This window comes from Grus americana, chromosome 2 (genome assembly GCF_028858705.1).
Source record: "Grus americana isolate bGruAme1 chromosome 2, bGruAme1.mat, whole genome shotgun sequence".
NCBI classification, from domain to species: Eukaryota; Metazoa; Chordata; class Aves; order Gruiformes; family Gruidae; genus Grus; species Grus americana.
The window spans coordinates 163,500,866-163,520,309 of NC_072853.1; the positions used below are offsets into that span (position 1 = coordinate 163,500,866).

Here is a 19,444-nt window from a genome sequence, read left to right on the forward strand (position 1 = left end):
GTTACCACATATTTAGCAAGTGACCTTTTTCCTCATGCTTTAGCACAAGACATGAATGAAGAAACTGCAATGGTCTGAATAAATTCTTAAGACATCTCCCCGCAGGTAGCTTTTAGGATCTATGAAGGCCAGAAAGTCTGCTGCATTACAACAGGGGACAACATTCAAAGCCATCTTTTTGAAGTGGGTCATTCACTTGATGCATCACAGTAGAAAGGACGAACAGGATGAACACCAGTGATTTAAACAATTAGTCTACTGCTAGAGAGATGCTGCAAGAGCCTGTAACTGGTGGTCTAGTCCCAGTAATCTACACCAGATAAAAGCAGTGACATGAGAGGGATGTCTCGAAAGGAGTGACTATACGCACGTGTGAATGGCACTTGGTTTCTTTCAAGTCGAAAGCTAAGAGAATCTGTTACATTTTCACCTGACACAATTAATGCTGCGGACAGGGAATGAAGATTATTCCCTCTTGAAACACATCAAATCCTAATACTCCTGACAACTCAAGAATTGCTAGAAACCATATCAGTTGAGTGAGCAACTCAGTCGTGGATCACTGACCAAAACCTGTCGTTGCTGTTGAAGCTTTTGGAGATCACTCTGACCTCTATCTCTTGCTCTTCACGATATTTTTTCCTGCTTCTCATCTTCATGAAACAAAAGAGGGAGAAAACCACATTAAAAAAATCACCTCCCTTTTAATGTGGCACATAGTAGTTATACCAAAAAGTTGGGTTTCCCCTCAGACTAAATCGAAGTTACTTTGAGTAACTGCAGGACATCCAGTGACAAAGTCCAGAAGCAGCACCTGGATCCAAGGAGAGTGACATTGGGACAGACACCTGAACGTAACAGTCATACAGCAAGCTCTTGGCTTCAGGCATCCCTCTGCAAGCCACGACAAGGACCCCTGGAACGCACGGAACCCCTGAGGGTTGGGGCACTGGCGTTAGTCTGGAGCCACTGCGGAGCCCCCTACAACACTCCTATGCTTCAGCAGCAGTGATAATTACCATCGAAATTTTAATCACCAGGTTTTTAGGCTTCAGAGAAGACACTGTCTTTATCCACTTTGAGGAAAACTGTCTCCACAGGAGCTATTGTTTCTGGCTGTCTGCAGATTTGGGATTTACATCTGGTTCATATTTTCTTTTTGCAACCACAGAGAAACTTTTTTTTAAAAAAAAAAAAAACAAACAATGAATTCCTGGATGATGCAGTGGAAGAAACAGCCACCAGGAGAACATGCTGGTTCGCCAAACCACCACAATACACCCCAGTCTGACTGCCGTGTACAGAGTAGAGATTTAGTGGTCCTCATGCCCTTGACACTGCTCAGCAAGGTGTTTATTTGGGGGAATAAATCACTCAGTATAATCTAGAGCAGCATCTTTTCTTCCTTTCCACTGAGATACCCAAGAGTTAACATCTCCATTGTTCTGGCTACTGAACTGTTTACAAATTAAAGCTTTAAAATTTATATTAACAACTACCTCTAAAGGTTATTTCTGCCCATCCCTTACTATAAGGAAGAAGAGACCAAAGTACACTTCTCTGAATACAAAATTCCACTGCCCACAGCTGAGCAATAGCTAGCTTTCAAATAACTAGTGTCCTGACTTAAAATCAAAATGGCAATTAGAGGTAAAAGGCTCCACATCCTGTTATCCATTCCTGAATCCTCCCCTACTCAACTTCAGCTCCAAAACATACTCCCCAAAATGAGATTATAGCACTACGGAGAGGAGGGCTGTGAAGTTCTCCTACAGTATTGCTACAGAAACAAAAAAGTACAGTATTGCAGTCATCAAAATAATCAGAGGCATACTGGAATCCAGTTTAACCGCAATACCTGCCACCACGGCTATCAATGCATTAATCAGCTACATGAAAATTAAGCTTGAATTCTGTAGGACAGCTGAGTTCTGCAAAAATATATCCCTCAGCTCCTTCATCTTAAATCCGAAACTCTACTGGAGGAGCACTCCTGCAAACCCCCCCTCAAGTGTTGGTGATGTGTATGTACTCACATACAGACATGCTTTTTTTCAGAAATTATCTTCTCTTAATGTAGGGAGAAGAGGCAGACAATTAAACTTTGATCCTGTGTCAAAACCATCCTAAGGTCCAAAAAAATAAGCTACTATATTTGGCATAAAAACACAGCAAGAATATTGTTTCCAGGGTCTCTTCAAAGCAACATTCACACAGGCTGTCAGGGCACCCTGCTGCCCCACACTCAGAAAACTGATTTTGAAAAAACATCAAAAAAAACCCAAGCAAAAAAAACCCCCACAAACAAAAAAAAAAACCCCACACAAAAAACCCCCCCCAAAACCCCCATTTTGTATGGGGGGCATAAGCTGATCTAACTCAGCATATCAATGTGGTGTTGTACCTCTCAGCCCCTGAGTAGAGCAGCAAACAAATTAATAGCTGGATCACTGCCATGCCAATATTTCAAGTGCATGCAACCTTAAACCACTTCCCAGGCTTTTTTTGTTTTTACAAAAAAGCATGCAAGTATCACATTTATTATGCTGCAACAGGACAATCTGGTTATATTTGAGCAGCATATCATTTCACCTGGGCTAACTGAAATATTCAGTTACACAACAGCTAATCATGAACAGAAGATAAGCTCAGAGATAAAAATAGGGAGAAAGACAGAGAGACCTTGTAACAGTTAATCAGCATGATTCATTTGTCAGACTGCCATAAAGAGCACCACCTGAAAAAGCCTTGAACTTCCCTCCAACAAGTCTTTTTAAGCAATAAAACCTCTCAGATTGGTTTTGCTTTAGTTTTATTTCCAAGTCATTGATCAAACTCCTGGTAATCCCCAAATACACAGAGGAATCAGAGTCCAAACAGGGAAGAGGTGCAACATACCCCATGTGTCACCCAGACAAGATTAGCCTGGGAGTGACCCCTCGCAGCACATCAGTCTTGCTCAACTTCCATTAAAAAAAAAATGTGTCAAAGCAGATTCCTGCAGGACAGCTTCATCCAAAAGTTTCTGAGTCTGGCCCGCTGGCTAGTGTCCAGGTATTTGACTTGTTTAACATGAGTCCCATCACCAGGATTTCAAATTGTCATTGGGATCACCGTGCTACACAGAAAGCCACAACGGGGATGGTGGCAGCTGGCACGGGAGAGACAGCTAGAGACAGGCACATGGCAATGAAGGCAGGGAGCTGCAAACAAGATACAGGAGGCAGTGGTGATTTTGGAGGACAGGGATCATTCGTAATCATTACCTTGGTATAGGCTGTTTCATGAAAATAAAACTGATTCTGCCTTCTTTGTCTTTTCCATAAGGCCTCAGACTCTGTTCCCAACAGCCCTTGTAAAATGAATGCAAAGAAATATCACTTTGGACACTGTGGGAGACTTCAGCGTTTGTTGCTGAACAATGGCATCTATTCAAGTCTCAGTCTTGCTCTGTCTGGTAATTAGGAAAATAAACAAAAAAAATTATAATTTAAGCCTTCACTAGATATTTGGCTTTCTAATCTCCTCTAGAGAATACTGTCAAGCCACTCTCCCGTCCAAAGCAGGGGATTTACACTTCCATGTGAAGCCAGCTCCCCAAACCTTAACTGGAAGCGGCATTAAGTTCAAGGCAGGCTTACACAGAGTAAGATTCAGGAGCAACAGAATTTCATTAAGCCAGTCTTCCACGTGTTAACTTAATTTACCCATTTAAGATGATGCAGAATTTAAAAGTATCAAGCTCCACCGTCAGACGTATATTCTCTGATCTCACTGATGACTTACAGCAGTAACAAGCTGTCCCTGCTTCAGATCAACAGCGCCCACAAAATTACATTTGGGTCCAGATACGCATCCTTAGGGCTTTGCCACCAGTCTGGTTGTCCAACATCAGATGTGCTAATTACATTAATTTCACCCATACTGTGTCTCTAACTTTATCAAGTCATTTTCTCCTTGGTGTAATACAAATGGAGTTGGGATATTTAGTGTAACCAGCTGAACACTTTGCTCTGCTGGATGACTACTTGATTTAGGTTGGTTGTTCCAGGTCTAACCAAAGCCCTTCAATTTTGATGCTTCACAGCTGACCTTGTTTTGGCCTTGTTTTCACCCCAACCACAGCTGCCCCACACTGCAGACACTATATTCAGTGGTTCAGCCATCACCTGATGCTGTTTTCTTTAGAGCCAGATACTTTAAGCTGACCCAGGGGACTAAAGTTTAGGTATTTTAAACACTTCCTCTCAGAGCATCTCTGGCACAACTGCAAGATTTCCACCTGCCTTTCCCATTAGGCATGGCCAATATTATGACTCCTAGCATTAAGCGAAATGGGAAAACCATACAGATATTCCTATGTATGAGGAAAGGTCCCATCTGCATGACAACTTTAAACTGTGTTTTTCATCAGCAGTGTACACACATCTGGATAAAATGTAAGACAGTACAATTAACTCCATTAAGGAAATGTTTCATCTCTCAAAGGCATGTAAGCTTGCTTTTTGCCAACAGTTAAAACTCATCCTCGGCATTACAGGTAGGAAACTACACAAACTTTCCTTCTGTATCATGACTATTACCACTTCTCCAAATTTCCTAAACTGCCGTGCCCCAACACAATGAGGTAATCAAAAGCTTTTTTTCTGATAAAACATTACATAATTGTTGGAGCAGCCCCAAAATACAGGTATGCAACACATGCTAAGTAGCTGATGCACAACCACAACCTTAAGCTGCAGCAATGACACAGCTTTTGTGTCCTAAATAAGGGCAAAATGCTTCAAATGAGCAGGACAAGAATGCTGCAGCAGATTTGGTTCAGTCTGCTTCCAAATGATTCAATATGAATCACATCTTCAGACCAAGCAGTTTGAACTTTCTGTGAACATCATATTTTTGCTGAGTGCAGTAAAAAAAAAACCCAACATATGAATATATCCTCTATAACCTTAACCACAATTACTAGTTTTGCTGTTTCACTACAGCAAGTCAAATGGAGAACCACTTCTCTTTCAATAGAGAAATATCACTATGTGACATCTTCAGAAAAACCGAAATTTAACATGCTACTGCTGCTTTAACATCTATATTTTGATTTCATTAGACCAGAAGATCACAATCACAGAATGATAGGGGTTCGAAGGGACCTCTAGACGTCATCTAGTCCAACTCCCCTACTAGAGCAGGATCACCTACAGCAGGTTACTGAGGATTGCGTCCAGGTGGGTTTTGAATATCTCCAGAGAAGGAGACTCCACAACCTCTCTGGGCAGCCTGTCCCAGTGCTTGGTTGCCCTCACAGTGAAGTTTTTCCTCATGTTCAGATGGAACTTCCTGTGTTCCAGTTTGCACCCAATGCCCCTTGTCCTGTCACTGAGCACCACTGAAAGGAGTCTGGCCCCTTCCTCTAGGCATCCACCCTTTAGATATTTATAAGCATTAATAAGATCCCCTCTCGGTCTTCTCTTCTCCAGGCTAAACAGCCCCAGCTCTCTCAGCCTTTCCTCATACAAGAGATGCTCCAGTCCCCTCATCATCCTTGTAGCCCTCCGCTGGACTCTCTCCAGTAGTTCCCTGTCTGTCCTGAACTGGGGAGCCCAGAACTGGACACAATATTCCAGATGTGGCCTCGCCAGGGCAGAGTAGAGGGGAAGGATAACCTCCCTCGACTTGCTGGCCACTCTCTTCTTAATGCACCCTAGAACACCATTGGCCACCTTGGCCACGAGGGCACACTGCTGGTCATGGAGAGCTTGTTGTCCACCAGGACTCCTGGGTCCTTCTCCGCAGTGCTGCTTCCCAGCAGGTCAAGCCCTAACCTGTACCGGTGCCTGGGGTTATTCCTCCCTAGGTGCAGGACCCTACACTTGCCCTTGCTGAATTTCATTTGGTTCCTCTCTGCCCAATTCTCTAGTCTGTCTGGGTCTCACTGAATAGCAGCACAGCCTCCCAGCGTGTCAGCCACTCCTCCCAGCTTACTATCATCAGTGAATTTGCTGAGGGTACGCTGTCCCCTCGTCCAGATCACTGATGATTATGTTGAATAAGACCGGACCCAGTACTGACCCCTGGGGCACACCACTAGATACAGGCCTCCAACTAGACTCTGTGCCGCTTATCACAACCCTCTGGGCTCTGCCATTCAGCCAGTTCTCAACTCACCTCACTTACTGTCCACTCATCTAACCCACACTTCCTAAGCTTGCCTATGAGGATGTTATGGGATAAAGTGTCAAAAGCCTTGCTGAAGTCAAGGTAGACAAGGTACCCACTGCCCTCCCCTCATCCACCCAGCCAGTCATGCCATCACAGAAGGCTATCAGATGTCAGGCATGATTGCCCCTTGGTGAACCCACGCTGACCACTCCTGATAACCTACTGATGAACTAAATCAGTCAAGCAAATCAACTGCAAGTTACAGATGAGCATGGTTTTGTAAATTTCTTACGGCAAGGGTGAAAAATTACCATGTACTCAGTAAGTTAGCCTGTTACTTTAACTTCCCAAAGCTACCTGAAATCTTAACTCTAAAAAGAGTTAAGCAACCAGCTGTGAAATCAAAACTGTCTTCAATGAAGACAACCATTCTTATTAAATCAGAATTTTAATAGAGACTGGAAACCGAAATTTGAGACTTCTTTCAGGGAAAAGAATTCCACCAGAATTGTTTCCAACCATTTCTCTCTTTTTAACCCAAAACAACCTACAAAAGCCAGTCAGCTTGACCAAAACTATGAAGTAAATACTTCTCGGATTTTCTAATTAAAATAACATTTTGGCAAAAGGAGTTACCTCTTCTTATGCAGCTATCATAAGAGCACAGAAACTTACTCCAGCACAGCAGCAGCAATGCTTATAATGGCATTGTACCAGAATACAACCAAGCTCACAAAACTCCCAAGAAAGAAGAGGCTGTTGTTCCCAGCAGCAGTCTGTGGCTGGGATGATGTATGTTACCCAGAAGCAATATATTCTATTTTCAGCACATATTTAGGATTGCAAATCTCATTCTTTTTAATGGCAGAACATACTGACTTAGCATCCTCTCTTCCTGAGCTACACCACACCTTGACACCACGGAAGAGGAAAACATGATTTAAAAATACCTCCCAAACAACATAGCAGCACAGAAACCCACACATTTCAGTGATCCATCAAGTCACAGGCCATTAGTTAACTGGGTTTTGCCTACAGAAGAAGTTTTTCCACTAATTTTGTTTCCACCTTTTTTTTTTTTTAATGAAATTACCCAAATTCAAATTTCATGATGTTGATCTTTCAGCTGGCCTTAAAAAAAAAAAAAAAAAAAAAACCAAAAACACAACAGGGCTTGAAGGGCTCCTTATTAAATTGCTCAACATTTCTTATGCAGTGCTCTTGGTGATTTGTAGCTCTGCAAGAAACAAAACCAGCTGAATTTTTCCAGCTCCTATAACTGCAGTTTGCAGTTAGATGTTGACATTTGGAAAGAGGTTCTCTGTATCAGAACTTTCAATACTCTAAAGTTTACCCAAACATGGCCTAGCCACAGTATTTCCTAAAGCAGCAGCTACTAAATAGACATTTGAATTCTGAGTTCTGATTAAGCTCCACCTTTATTTTCCTCTTTCCATGCCCTCACAGCTCGTTGTAGAATGAGACTGCCTGTACTCAGCTGCTCTGTTTCAGTGACACACGTTTTGGAACAAAGATGAGAAAAATGAAAAATACCTGTGGATCTGTCCATTTTTATGCAGGTAGTCCAGTCCCTCCAGCACCTCCTTAAGGATCGTGGCTATGCAGGCTTCATCCAGGACACCAGTCTTGTGTTCTCCTTTGGCCACAATATGCTTTATAATATCCAAAACTGAGCCTAAAGAAAGAGTTAAATACATTAGTTGTTTAAACTAGAAAAATTGATTCACAGCTAAGTGTATTTTATAATCAGTCAGTATACAAGTCCAAGGAATTTATCGGGAGGGGAAGCAACGATGGTCAGGATCACTCAGTAGCTGAAGCCTTTGCTGCAGGAAAAGAGAGACAATGTACGCCTCACACATGCGAGCCTTACAGGGGTGCAGATACTCAAGAGGGGCTGTAAAAATTCCTGCGATCACAAGTAACTGAGAAGTTATCTGAACAAGCCAAAACGTAAACTGTACATATACAGGACTCTTGGAAGGTTTTTAAGTAGATACCGACACTACAGCTGTTTTAGTACAGAGTACTGGAGAAGGAGGAGGGGGAAATGGAAAAAGCAGGGGGCTGCCAGGACTCACAAGCTGAAGCCAACGAGCTTGATAAAATTAGACTCTTTTCAGCTCTTATAACTTCAATGCAGAAGAATAGCAAGAAAAATCTAATACATTACAAGATGACACAGCCCTAGAAGAAAAAAGCAGAAATTATTAAATAGAGAACAAATGAGGCTGAATTCTGACAGTAAGTCACTTCTTTGCTGCGTACAAAACTGGAATAGCTTAGATCCTTCCCTCGAAACATCACGCTTAGTCTCTCTCCCAACCATGGTGTGAATTACATCATCTTGCATGACAAACCACACTTCATAGAGCGAACCACCTCTTTGAATTGCACCCAGGAATAAACAGCATCAATGACTAGTAACACGCCTCTTGTTTTCATGATATATTGGGTACTGTATTCTTTGTATTTGCATCTGGACAGAAGACAGTCTCCTCAGAACTGTATTTTTATTGCTCTAGTATGGCATGTCTAAGCCTGTTTTCTAGGCCTGTGCTATTTAGCACCTTGAAACTTAGGTTTCTATGGTTTAATGACTGGACAGTTAGCTAGTAGGATTTTTACAGCTATGGACACAAAGCAATGTCAGCAGTACTGGGAAGTTCTTACAGAATGAGAAAAGCAAGCATGACTGCAAAGCACAAATTCCAGCCTTGTTTGTCTTTGAACAGTATGCTTCTAGGGAAAGAACATCGCAATACTAACTTAGCTGGTTTAGAAGAGCCGAAAGTTCATTCTTCCTAATTTGCAACAACAACAACAACAACAAAACCAACATAAAAGAATCAAAACATTTTTACATCTGAAGAACACTAAAAGCTGAGAAACTTACTCTTATGAGTTTGGTCAATGGCAAAATTACAAGTTCCACCTTGTAAATTCTTGAAGCAAGCAGAAAACTACAAAGGAGGTTTTTGTTTTTTTTCTTTTCATCCTTAAGGTTCAAGTTAATAAAATAAATTTTAAAGGGGGAGAAGTGTTTTGTCAACTATCCTATTTGAATTTCTTGACTGAAACAATCATGCAGATAGTTTTTGCTTAGTAAAGTATTTTACTTTTGGATTCTCACATGAAAGCAAAAAGGCTGCAAGGTTCGAATCCTAACACCATGCAGATAGGCTTGTTTTGCACAACTCGAACCGCACAGGAAACAATTACATGGGTGCATGGTGTCCCTTAGTTTGTGGGAAATGGCATGTGCTGAGTTCATCTAACAGCTTGCTGCAGCCAGGGGAGCCACTATTCCCCACTCTGCCCAGACGCATGCTTTCCATCTTCTCTGGCCCACCAGCGTTGGTGCTCACAGTGTACACCAAGCCACCCACTAAATCCAGCAAAAAAATAAACTGAGGGGGGAAAAAACCAAAACAAGCTATGTTTGGTTGGTATTGAGCATAACCTCTTAACAGATGAGTTTCAGAGCCAATGAAGACAAGGAGGGGAAGGAGGGAAGAGCACATTTGTGAATGGGGGAGGAAAGCCCTTTTGTCTGCAGTGATTAGACCAGCTCCCTGCCTGCCCTGAACAGCACCCTCCAGCTTCCTCTTCACAAAAAACCATTGCTTGGTTCGAGGTATTTGCAGAAAACACAATCTTTACACAGCAGACACTACCAAAATAGAAAAAAAAAAAAAGGAAAATGAAAAATACAGAAATGAAGTTGCATAACATCCCCCCCAACATTTCACACAAGAATACTCTTAGCGGTGTTCAGCCTTTTTACCCTGAGCATGGAAACACAGTTATCTGAGTGAGTTTTGACATGGGTCTTAGTTAGCCAAAGGTTTCACCCAGCCCTAACTCAGGTTGTTTTGACGTATATCAGACTTCCTGTATGGGAGCAAGATTATCTCTACCGAAGGAAACTGTAAAACCCCAGATGTAAGGGTACACTCCCCTTCACCGAAATCTTGCCTTTAGTTTCTAGTGTCTAAGAAAAGGATCATCTGTTGTGTGTCATGAGGACTCACCTGGGATTCAGCCTGTCAAGTATTCATATTTTAAAAGTACGTGCTTACAAGCCTCGATGCTTCTTAATTTGGACAAGAATTTTTGTGACACCTAAGAAAAAACCCACCAAAACCCCCATCCACTTACACTGTTCAGGTTTTTCCTCTCAAATGTGCCTTTATCTGGAGAACAAACTGTCACTTGTTTTAGAAGTCCAGTGAAAATGTGTGGTTCTTCACGTACTCGTTTTGTCCTCTTTCCACCCACAGCTCTGTTAGCAGACTTTGTTCAAAAACATTTCCCTTCTCCTGCAAAGGGCTCAGGGAACATGAGGAGGCAGATCATATGGTGCTCAAATTCATTCGGTCAAAAAAATCCTGTATTTAGCCAAGTTAGAGGTTGTATTTAACCCAGAAAAGGGGGTGGGGCTTAGACAGACAAGAGAGCCCGCACAGAACCAGCCTTTATTGTGAAAGGGCTGATTCACATCCATACTATATCTGCTCCCAGTCCAGCCTGCCACTTTTTAAACACATTTTTCAAAAACCACTTTCACATCAAGATGTTCAAAGAAGTAGAGTCTTCAACAGAAAGGAGAACAGCTAAAAGGCTATCGGCAAAATGCTTAGTTCAGGAAACAGCAGAAAAGCAACCCAAAAGCCACCTTCCTGATGAAGAAAGTGCTATTTGGATCATCCCCACTTTGCGCAAGGAAAAAAGTTTTGCTACTGGCACCACAACACAATAAAGCTGTGATTTTTACATCTCACAGATCAGTAAATTTGGGAGGTAGGTACTAACTCCCGACTCAGTTGCAACTTCGTAAAGCACAGCACCACGTGATACAAAGAACAAAGTCAAGCTGCATTGCTGTGTACTGATTCGTGCCGCGTTCACAGTCTTCTGGCATTCTGGCTCAGGATGCCTGACATGGAGCAACTGAATACCCAGATCCCCAAACAGAAACCCGTAGCTAAGCACAAAGCTGCTTTGAAAGCAGAAGTCATGGGAATTTCACTGCTGAGGGAAAGGCTTTCTGCTAGAAGGTAGATATTGCATTGAATTTATCAGGTTGATGCTGAAATGCTGTCATTCCCAAGGATCTCGGTTAAGTGTGTGGCACAGTTAGTGGGTAAGAGCTCCACTGCCTTGGGATATAGACACATTTTCTCACTTACATGAACTGTGTTACACTCGAACAATAGATTGGTAGGCCAGAGCCTCATCCTTAGCCTAAGGGGAAAAGCGACCATACTGCACAGAGTGGCCTGTTCCCGATCCAGCAACATGTTAACTGCTAGAAATTAACTGGAAACTAATTCAGCTGAACTGGAACCAAGAACCGATTTACATAAGAGCATGCGCTTTACAAACCCATCATCCTGTTTCAAAACACCAGTGTGATTCCTGATACTGCCAGTTTCTGAGCCAGCTTCCAAACTAGTTTATGAGTAACTGGGGAAGAGTACATCTGAACATAGTTGGATCTCTGCTTAAACGTAGAGCACAAAGCTATACTGAAACTATGTACACAAAGAGATTGAACAATTTGCAAGACAAACACCTCCCATAATCTCCCTGAAGATGAGGTTCACACTGGAAATAAGGCTCCCGCTGTGTATTAGAGAATGGTTACAACATATTCAAGAAAAAAATCCACTACGGTGTCTTTTAAAATTTTTTTTAAAGAAATCTTTGACTCCTCCCTAGAATATAGGTTTTATTTTAGATAATGCTGTGAAATACTCTGGTGTGTATTATACATGGCACTATGTTTGATTACAAGAGCTCCCTCCTGATTTTTCTAATTAGAAATGCATGAGTAGAAGGTACAGATTCACAGAACAGGAGGGACAGGCTTAAGTGAGATAGAAATTAAGTTTGGCTGAGACCAACTAGAAAGCTCTTCCAAGCCCAGAAGGGGAAGCATATCAGGAAAAGACAAAACAAGACAGAGAGAAGAGCCAGAACTAGAGCCTAAGTGTAAATATAAACAATGCTGCCATTAATAAGGATGTTTAAAGAAGTCTGGTGATGAGCAACTGATCTCAAAGCCCAACAGAAGACAAAAGAGAGGCCATTTAGAGATTGATGTGGAAAAAACGTGGCTATAAACAAATTCCTGCCCATCAAATATACACTGAGCAGCACGCCAACAGGAAGCCCGCAAGATATTGTGCAATCTGATAAAGCATTTAGCATTATTTATAAGTCATCATTAATTAAAGCATCTCAGTATATTCTGACGCCAACTGCAAACTGTATTACGTCTACTTAGTAAAGCACAATCTCTCAGTGCAAATTGTACAGCAATTGAAAGTTAAGTGGTTTTCTGCTCAAACTCACAAGCTTCCCAGTCTGCTCTGAAAGCTGCTCATGCAATAGCTCCTACTGACAGTGGAAGTCACCGGGAACTAGCTGTACACAGACTTACCCTCACCCCATAAAACCCAACCTGGAACTACTGTGCATCAAAGACAAAAAAACTTTTTCTGGAGTCCTTATTGCTTACACCAGTTCTGCAGACAGACTCTTGCCTGTCCAGCTGCACAAACAGATATTCCATTGCTGCCTCCACTGCCCCCACCCCACGACTGAAGAACAGGAAGCCCCACAGTTCACCTTTCCTATTTTGTCATGTCGAGAGCATATCTGATTAGGTCTGACTCCATCCACAGAAGCCAGTTCCAACTTTCCAGAAGCAAGTTGTTGATTTCCACCCATGACAGCAGTATTTGAGCAATGAAGACACAAGAAAGCGATAAGCAGACCAATATTCTGAATTTGGAAGACAGGGATATTTAGTTTTTGTATACCGGCATCAGGCAGACCACTTGCAATGGACCGTCTTGAAAATAAGTAAACACAGTCCTGTCTTGTGCCCCACACATGTACCCAGTAAAACTGTCTCCTTCAACATCCTGTACTACTCCAGTGTTTTCTTCAGCAGCAAAATGAGATTAAACAGTTCCACGGTTCACCACCTCCTAGTTGTGCCAACGCATCTACTTAGGAAGCCATACTGTAAATGAGATCACTGCAGTAATTGGTAATCCAGTTTTCCAGGCAGGGTGGAGACCAAGCAGTCAGGAACTTCTGAAACCAGCTTAGCTGCTGGAGAAAACTTTTGTGTAATTGCACCCTCGGGGCAAGAAGTCCTAATTGTTCAACTGATTCACTTTCAACAGCAAGCCACCGCAAACATCCACGCTTCCTGTTCCAAATCCTGAGCGCATTTCTTTGACCTCACCTACATCAGCAAGCACACGTAATGGCATTTAGGAAGCCTGCTTCTGATGTTCCTCCTCAGGAGAGGAAGAAAGTATCCTCCTCACCGTTGTCAGCCACACTACTTAATGCTTCAGAGCTTGGGGCTGAAGCGAAGAAAGGTACAAAAACCTGAGCAGAAAGGAAAGCTTGCTTGGAACAAGATTACAGATAAACACAGGAGCATTACAACTGGAATTTTACATACCCCCAGAGGCAAAAGAAATGTACAGCAGAGCTAGTTGCTGTGGGAACCACATCTTGCATATTATAGTGTAACTCAAGTGACAAGACAAAGATACAGGATAAGTTAAATGCAAAGAAAACTCCTTTAAGTTTGTCTGACAAATAGAACAAGAAAATTTAATTCTCTTCATTTTCAACAACAAAAAAAAAAAACAACAAAACAACAAAAAACCCAACAAACACCCAAACAGGTAACAGTACCTGTATTGATTTGCCATTTAGAGACCTGGCATAAATAAGCTGGAAAACAGTGCTGGGGATCACTACACCATTCTGTGAGAATCAAGATTTGCCCCAAACCTGATGGACACTGATGCTGAACATGCTGCATGTCTGAGAACTAGGAGTTGCCAAGATTCACTGCTGCTTCTTTTAAGACATCTCAGCAGAAGCCAGCGGTTTTGGTGAGCCTGATTGTCACTAGAGCCAGGAATTAAATCTGCATCTTGTAAGCCTCTGACAAACAGAGGAAGAAAACGTGAAAGAACAGCAGCTGCTGGGATTCAGTATTTCTGGGGCTGAGGAATACAGATATGGCAAAAGAGCACCGAAGGAAAGAACAAGTTATACAAAACAAAGGAAAAGATATTGAAGTAGATTGCTGGGTTTCTGGTTTTGAAGTTTCTTCTTAACCCTGGTTAAACCACCTCAGCACAGAAGCAGAGTTAAGGAAACTTCCATTTCGTGCCTCCTTCCCTCTAGAGCACTTGCCTGGATGTGTAAGAAATACAAGAAGATTAAGGCAAGAACCAAGATAATACAATAAAGGAGGTAAAGCAGCCTATTGCAGGTTGAGACTGAAACATAGGGCAAAATCTGAAGACAAGAAAAGCATGGAAAAAAAATAGTTTATTACAGCTAGGAGTAGCAATGGATCTACACACTCTGTGTTGTGCAATCATACACAGTCCCTACCATCTCCTCCTCCTGACTTATTCCCATCCTTAATTCTTTGAAATTAAGTTGTGTCTCCTCAAATAGAATTAAAAACCCTCCAGATGGACTCAAAATAGCGTACTTCTCTGCTAACAAAATAATTCAACATAAAAATGAGGCTAAGAACCTGTGGCTTACACTTTGATCACAACTCACTGCTGGAATTAGGGGTGGCCAGATCAGAAATCAACACAGCAGAAGTAGAACAAGATGTCCTGTCTCCCTGGTGGAGACCTAAGACTTGCTGTATATATTTCCCTTTTGGTCTGGCTTGTTGAGCTGCTGACCAAGCACTTCATCAGATAATCAAGATCAAAGGCTGAAGAGGATGATTAGATAATCTTAAAAACTTTTGGAAAATAAAAGGCTTAATTATTTCAATATAATAATGTCCTTAGCAGATTTAATTAGGTGCCTTCAAGAAGGCAGAAGATCCGATAGCCCTATCTGGAAACATTTCAATATTTAAAGGATTTACATGGTTTAAAAATGTTTTGGAGGTCTCATCTGCTGTAGGCTAGGACAGTAAAAATTGTTGTGTGATGTAGCAAGCCACTGCAGACGGCTGTTTCGTACGAGCAACTGTTTTGTAGAGTTAGCCACGGCCTTGGGTCACCTGTGAAACAAAAACTCTTGTTAAAACCAGCAAGAATTTAGAGGAGCAAATCAGTCACAATCAGAAAAAGCACAAGAACAAAAGGACAGCTGCTCCTCTTCCTACTAAACAGCCATGGGAATTAGAGAGCAGGGCTGGGCTTCAGAAGGCTTTAAAAAGGCATGAATAAAATTCACAACATGAGAATACCAGTGAGGCAAAGAGCAGGTCAGCAGCTGTCTAGAAATAGCCACTGGAGTTTAGTTTGGAGTAACGTTGGACTGGGGTGCCAAGCTGACGTTGCTAAGCTTAGATCCCTACAAACCCCTTTCGTCAGAAAGGGTCTGAAATTTCTGCTGAAGGGAACAGAAACAGCAGATACTTCACAAGTCTACCTCAAGCACACATCACCAGATCTGAAAGAGGGTGTCAGAGTAACCGGACACACCAGCACCTCTTGTCACTACCAGCTGGATATCATCACAGCCACATTTCTGCCATCAGCAACAACTACACTCTACATCTGCTTCAGCGTCAAATCTGCCAATTCGAACTGCTTTCAGCAGCACCTTCAACCAGCCTGTCTGACTTGGCTCTGATGCAGATAAGCAGTTTTACATGTTACTCTGTACCAGTACATTACCTCCTCTCTGCTGATGACTTTCAAAGACGGAAGACTGTATCTTCCACCAACACAGTACTTGCAAAGAGGAGACAAATAGTTCAGTTTCAGCGACAACGCCAGTCAGACAGTTAAGCTACTTCTGAGTGCACTGGCTGGCTGCTCAGAGGAGCAAGGCACTTACCAGACAGTAACACTTCATGGACAAGAAGAGTTAGAGACATGCATGTGCCTGAAGAGCTATGATCTCATTGGCATCATGGAGACATGGTTGGCTGGCTCCTATGACGGGAGTGTTGGGATGGAAGTATAGAAGCTCTTTAGGACAGACAAGCAGGGGAGACAAGGAGGGGGTGTCCCCCTGTCAGTGACCACCTGGAGTGCATAGAGCTCCACCTGGGTATGGGTGAGGAGCCAGAGAGCTTATGGGTCAGGATTAAAGTGAGGGCAGGGAGAGGGAACATTATAGCGGGTGTCTGCTACAGGCCACCTGACCAGGAAGACTGAGCAGATAAGGACCTCTATAGACAGATAGGAGCAGCCTAATTAGGCAAATCGTGCCTAACAAATTTGGTGACCTTCTATGATGGGGTTACAGTGTTGGTGGATTAGGGAAGAGCAACTGACATCATATACCTGGACTTGAGCAAAACATTTGACACTGTCCTGCATGACATCCCTGTCTCTAAACTGGAGAGACATGGATTCGACAGATAGACCACTCAGTGGATAAGGAATTGGCTGGACAGTCACACTCAAAGAGTTGCAGTGAACGACCCAATGTCCAAGTGAAGACCAGTGATGAGTGGCATTCCTCAGGGGTCAGTACTGGGACCAGCACTGTTCAACATCTTTGTTGGCGACAGTGGGATCGAGTGCACCCTCAGCAAGTTTGCCAACAACACCAAGCTGTGTGGTGTGGTCGACACGCTGGAGGAAGGGGATGCCATCCAGAGGGACCTTGACAGGCTCAAGAGGTGGGCCCGTGTGAACTGCACGATGTTGAACAAGGCCAAGTACAAGGTCCTGCATGTGGGTCCGGGCAATCCCAAGCACAAATACAGGCTGGGTGGAGAATGGATTGAGAGCAGCCCTGAGGACAAGGATTTGGGTGTGTTGGTGGATGAGAAGCCCAACATGAGCCAGCAATATGCGCTTGCAGCCCAGAAAGCCAACGGTGTCCTGGGCTGCATCAAAAGCAGCATGACCAGCAGGTCAAGGGAGGTGATTCTGCCCCTCTACTCGGCTCTCATGAGACCCCACCTGGAGTACTGCGTCCAGCTCTGGGGTTCCCAGTACAAGGAGGACATGGAGCTGTTGGAGCGAGTCCAGAGGAGACCATGAAGATGATCAGAGGGCTGGAGCACCCCTCCTGTGAAGACAGGCTGAGAGAGTTGGGGTTGTTCAGCCTGGAGAAGAGAAGGCTCCAGGGAAACCTTATAGCACCTTCCAGTACCTAAAGGGGCCTACAGGAAAGATGGAGAGGGACTGTTTACAAGGTGATAGGACAAGGGGGAATGGGTTTAAGCTGGAGGAGGGTAGATTTTGATTACATGTTAGAAAGAAATTCTTTACTGTTAGAGTGGTGAGGCACTGGAAGAGGTTGCCCAGAGAAGCTGTGGATATCCCCTCCCTGGAAATGTTAAAGGCCAGGTTGGATGGGGCTTTGGGCAACCTGGTCTAGTGGAGGGTGTCCCTGCCCGGGGGGGGGGGGGGGGGGGAAATGGAACTAGATATTTGAGGTCACTTCCAACCCAAACCAGACTATGATTACAGTATTTTTCCTTAGAGACATTTCTAAAATACTTGCATATATGACTAGGTTAAGATTTCAACAAAATGACCGCAACCAGAAATAAATTAAACTTCAATTACCAAAAAAAAAAAAAAAGGCTTGCAATACAGAGTGGTCTGTCTTGTGGGCTGTTTATCAAAGTAATAAGGTTAGTGTAAGTAGGCTGAAATTAAAACTAGTTTCAACCTGAAAACACATGCCAGCATACACTGACACTGATGGAAGAGAAGCAATAAGATTCTGAACTTCTACCCAGAAGAAACTCTCAAGCACAAAAGCCACCATCAAGATACAGAACAGACATCAAAACAGATTTGATATGTGCTTACTGAGATGTACAAGTCTCAGTCCATGCTCTCTGAATAATTAGATGGAATGAAAGAATTAGGCTGCACCCTAGGTTTGGGGGTTTTTTCCCCTTTCTGGTTTATAAAAACAGCTTAAAGGTTTTTCCTGTTGAGAAACTCAGATCATTATTTTTCCCCACTGGATGACAGATGACCACAAAACTAGCCACTTTATTACTGATAAGAAGTAAGCTGAAAGGAATGAGAATCAGTTTTTAAAGTGTCTCATTACATAAATCACTCAGCCTAAAAACAACTGGCAATAGTCTCATTAAAAGTGAATGAAAAAGCTCTTCAGTCACAAGGCTTCAACACACAAGTTTCTTCTCCCATCCTCTCAAGACTGTCCTGTAGAATTTGCCTACGAAATCTAAAATGAGATTTCTGAAGTATCGCCATGAAAAAAAGTATAAAGTAAAAACAGCTGAAAAACTCCTCAGGTACCTTCCTGCATAAAAAGTACTGACAGGTCATTCTCAAAGTTTTTCCTTCTATTTTAGCAATTCCCTCAGCTCCCAAATGCTTCATTTGAAGTGAGAAAATTTAACACTGGCTTACAGAAGTGTTGAGGGGGGATTACATACATCCATCTTTTCTTGTATGACCCTAGTCTTCAACATATGCAACAGAATAAGTAGCAGTGAGATTTCATAAGACTGCTTTACTGAAAGTACACTATTAATGCCAGAGCTGCACATGGGTCAGTTATCAGTCTGTATAATGTAGAAGTCCATTCAAAGTGAACATTAAATAACAAACAGGTCATCATTCACACCAAGAGGCTGGTTCTGAAGCAACGATTATTTTTCCAGAAATTTTCTAGTCCCATCTTTACATTTGCGGTACCTTAGGAGTCTGATTTTTTCCCAGCTTTATACGAAAAACAGACACAAAAATGAAGACAAACAGAAGCAGTATTTAGCGGTTCAAGGATAAGCCTAATCCTGACTTGGTTCTGACAGAAAACTGCTGTGAAAATACTAGTTAAGGCAGCTCCTTTTCTTCAAAGGGATTATGTACTCTCCTGAAAAAGGCCAAGAACATCACTGCTGTCTCTCCTGCACCCCTGAAATGCCATTTCCTCATGTTGTGGAAACTTTTCTATAGATACACTTTTTATACTTACAGCCAAACTACTTGCAGTAAGCTGGCAGGGGATTCTTTTCTACACACAAACAGCCAGACCTTTAATAACCTCTTACATGTCCGTCCAAGAAAAGGGGGGGTATTGCTTAATGACACATGAGCACATGAGATATTAGAAACCCTTTAAGACAGACTTAAGTTGGCATGAAATTTGATTGCCCCTAAGAGAACTGCTAAAATTCTCCAAAGATCTTCAAAGACACATGTTTTATGGTCATTGTCAAGCTCTTGTGGAAAAAGCCAACAGGTTTAGCCAGATTTTTCCACATCATCTTCTGGCATTTTACAGTCTCCAT

General features: G+C 42.6%; 1 protein-coding gene across 2 annotated transcripts in view; it reads right to left on the reverse strand.

The window, feature by feature from the left end:
* OXSR1 (oxidative stress responsive kinase 1) overlaps positions 1-19,444 on the reverse strand; it is a 95,885-nt gene that overhangs the window by 44,871 nt on the left and 31,570 nt on the right. For both annotated transcript variants that reach the window (XM_054814786.1, XM_054814785.1), the window contains exon 4: positions 7,714-7,855. In XM_054814786.1, the coding sequence (XP_054670761.1) occupies positions 7,714-7,855 (142 nt within the window). The remainder of the gene's footprint in view (positions 1-7,713; positions 7,856-19,444) is intronic.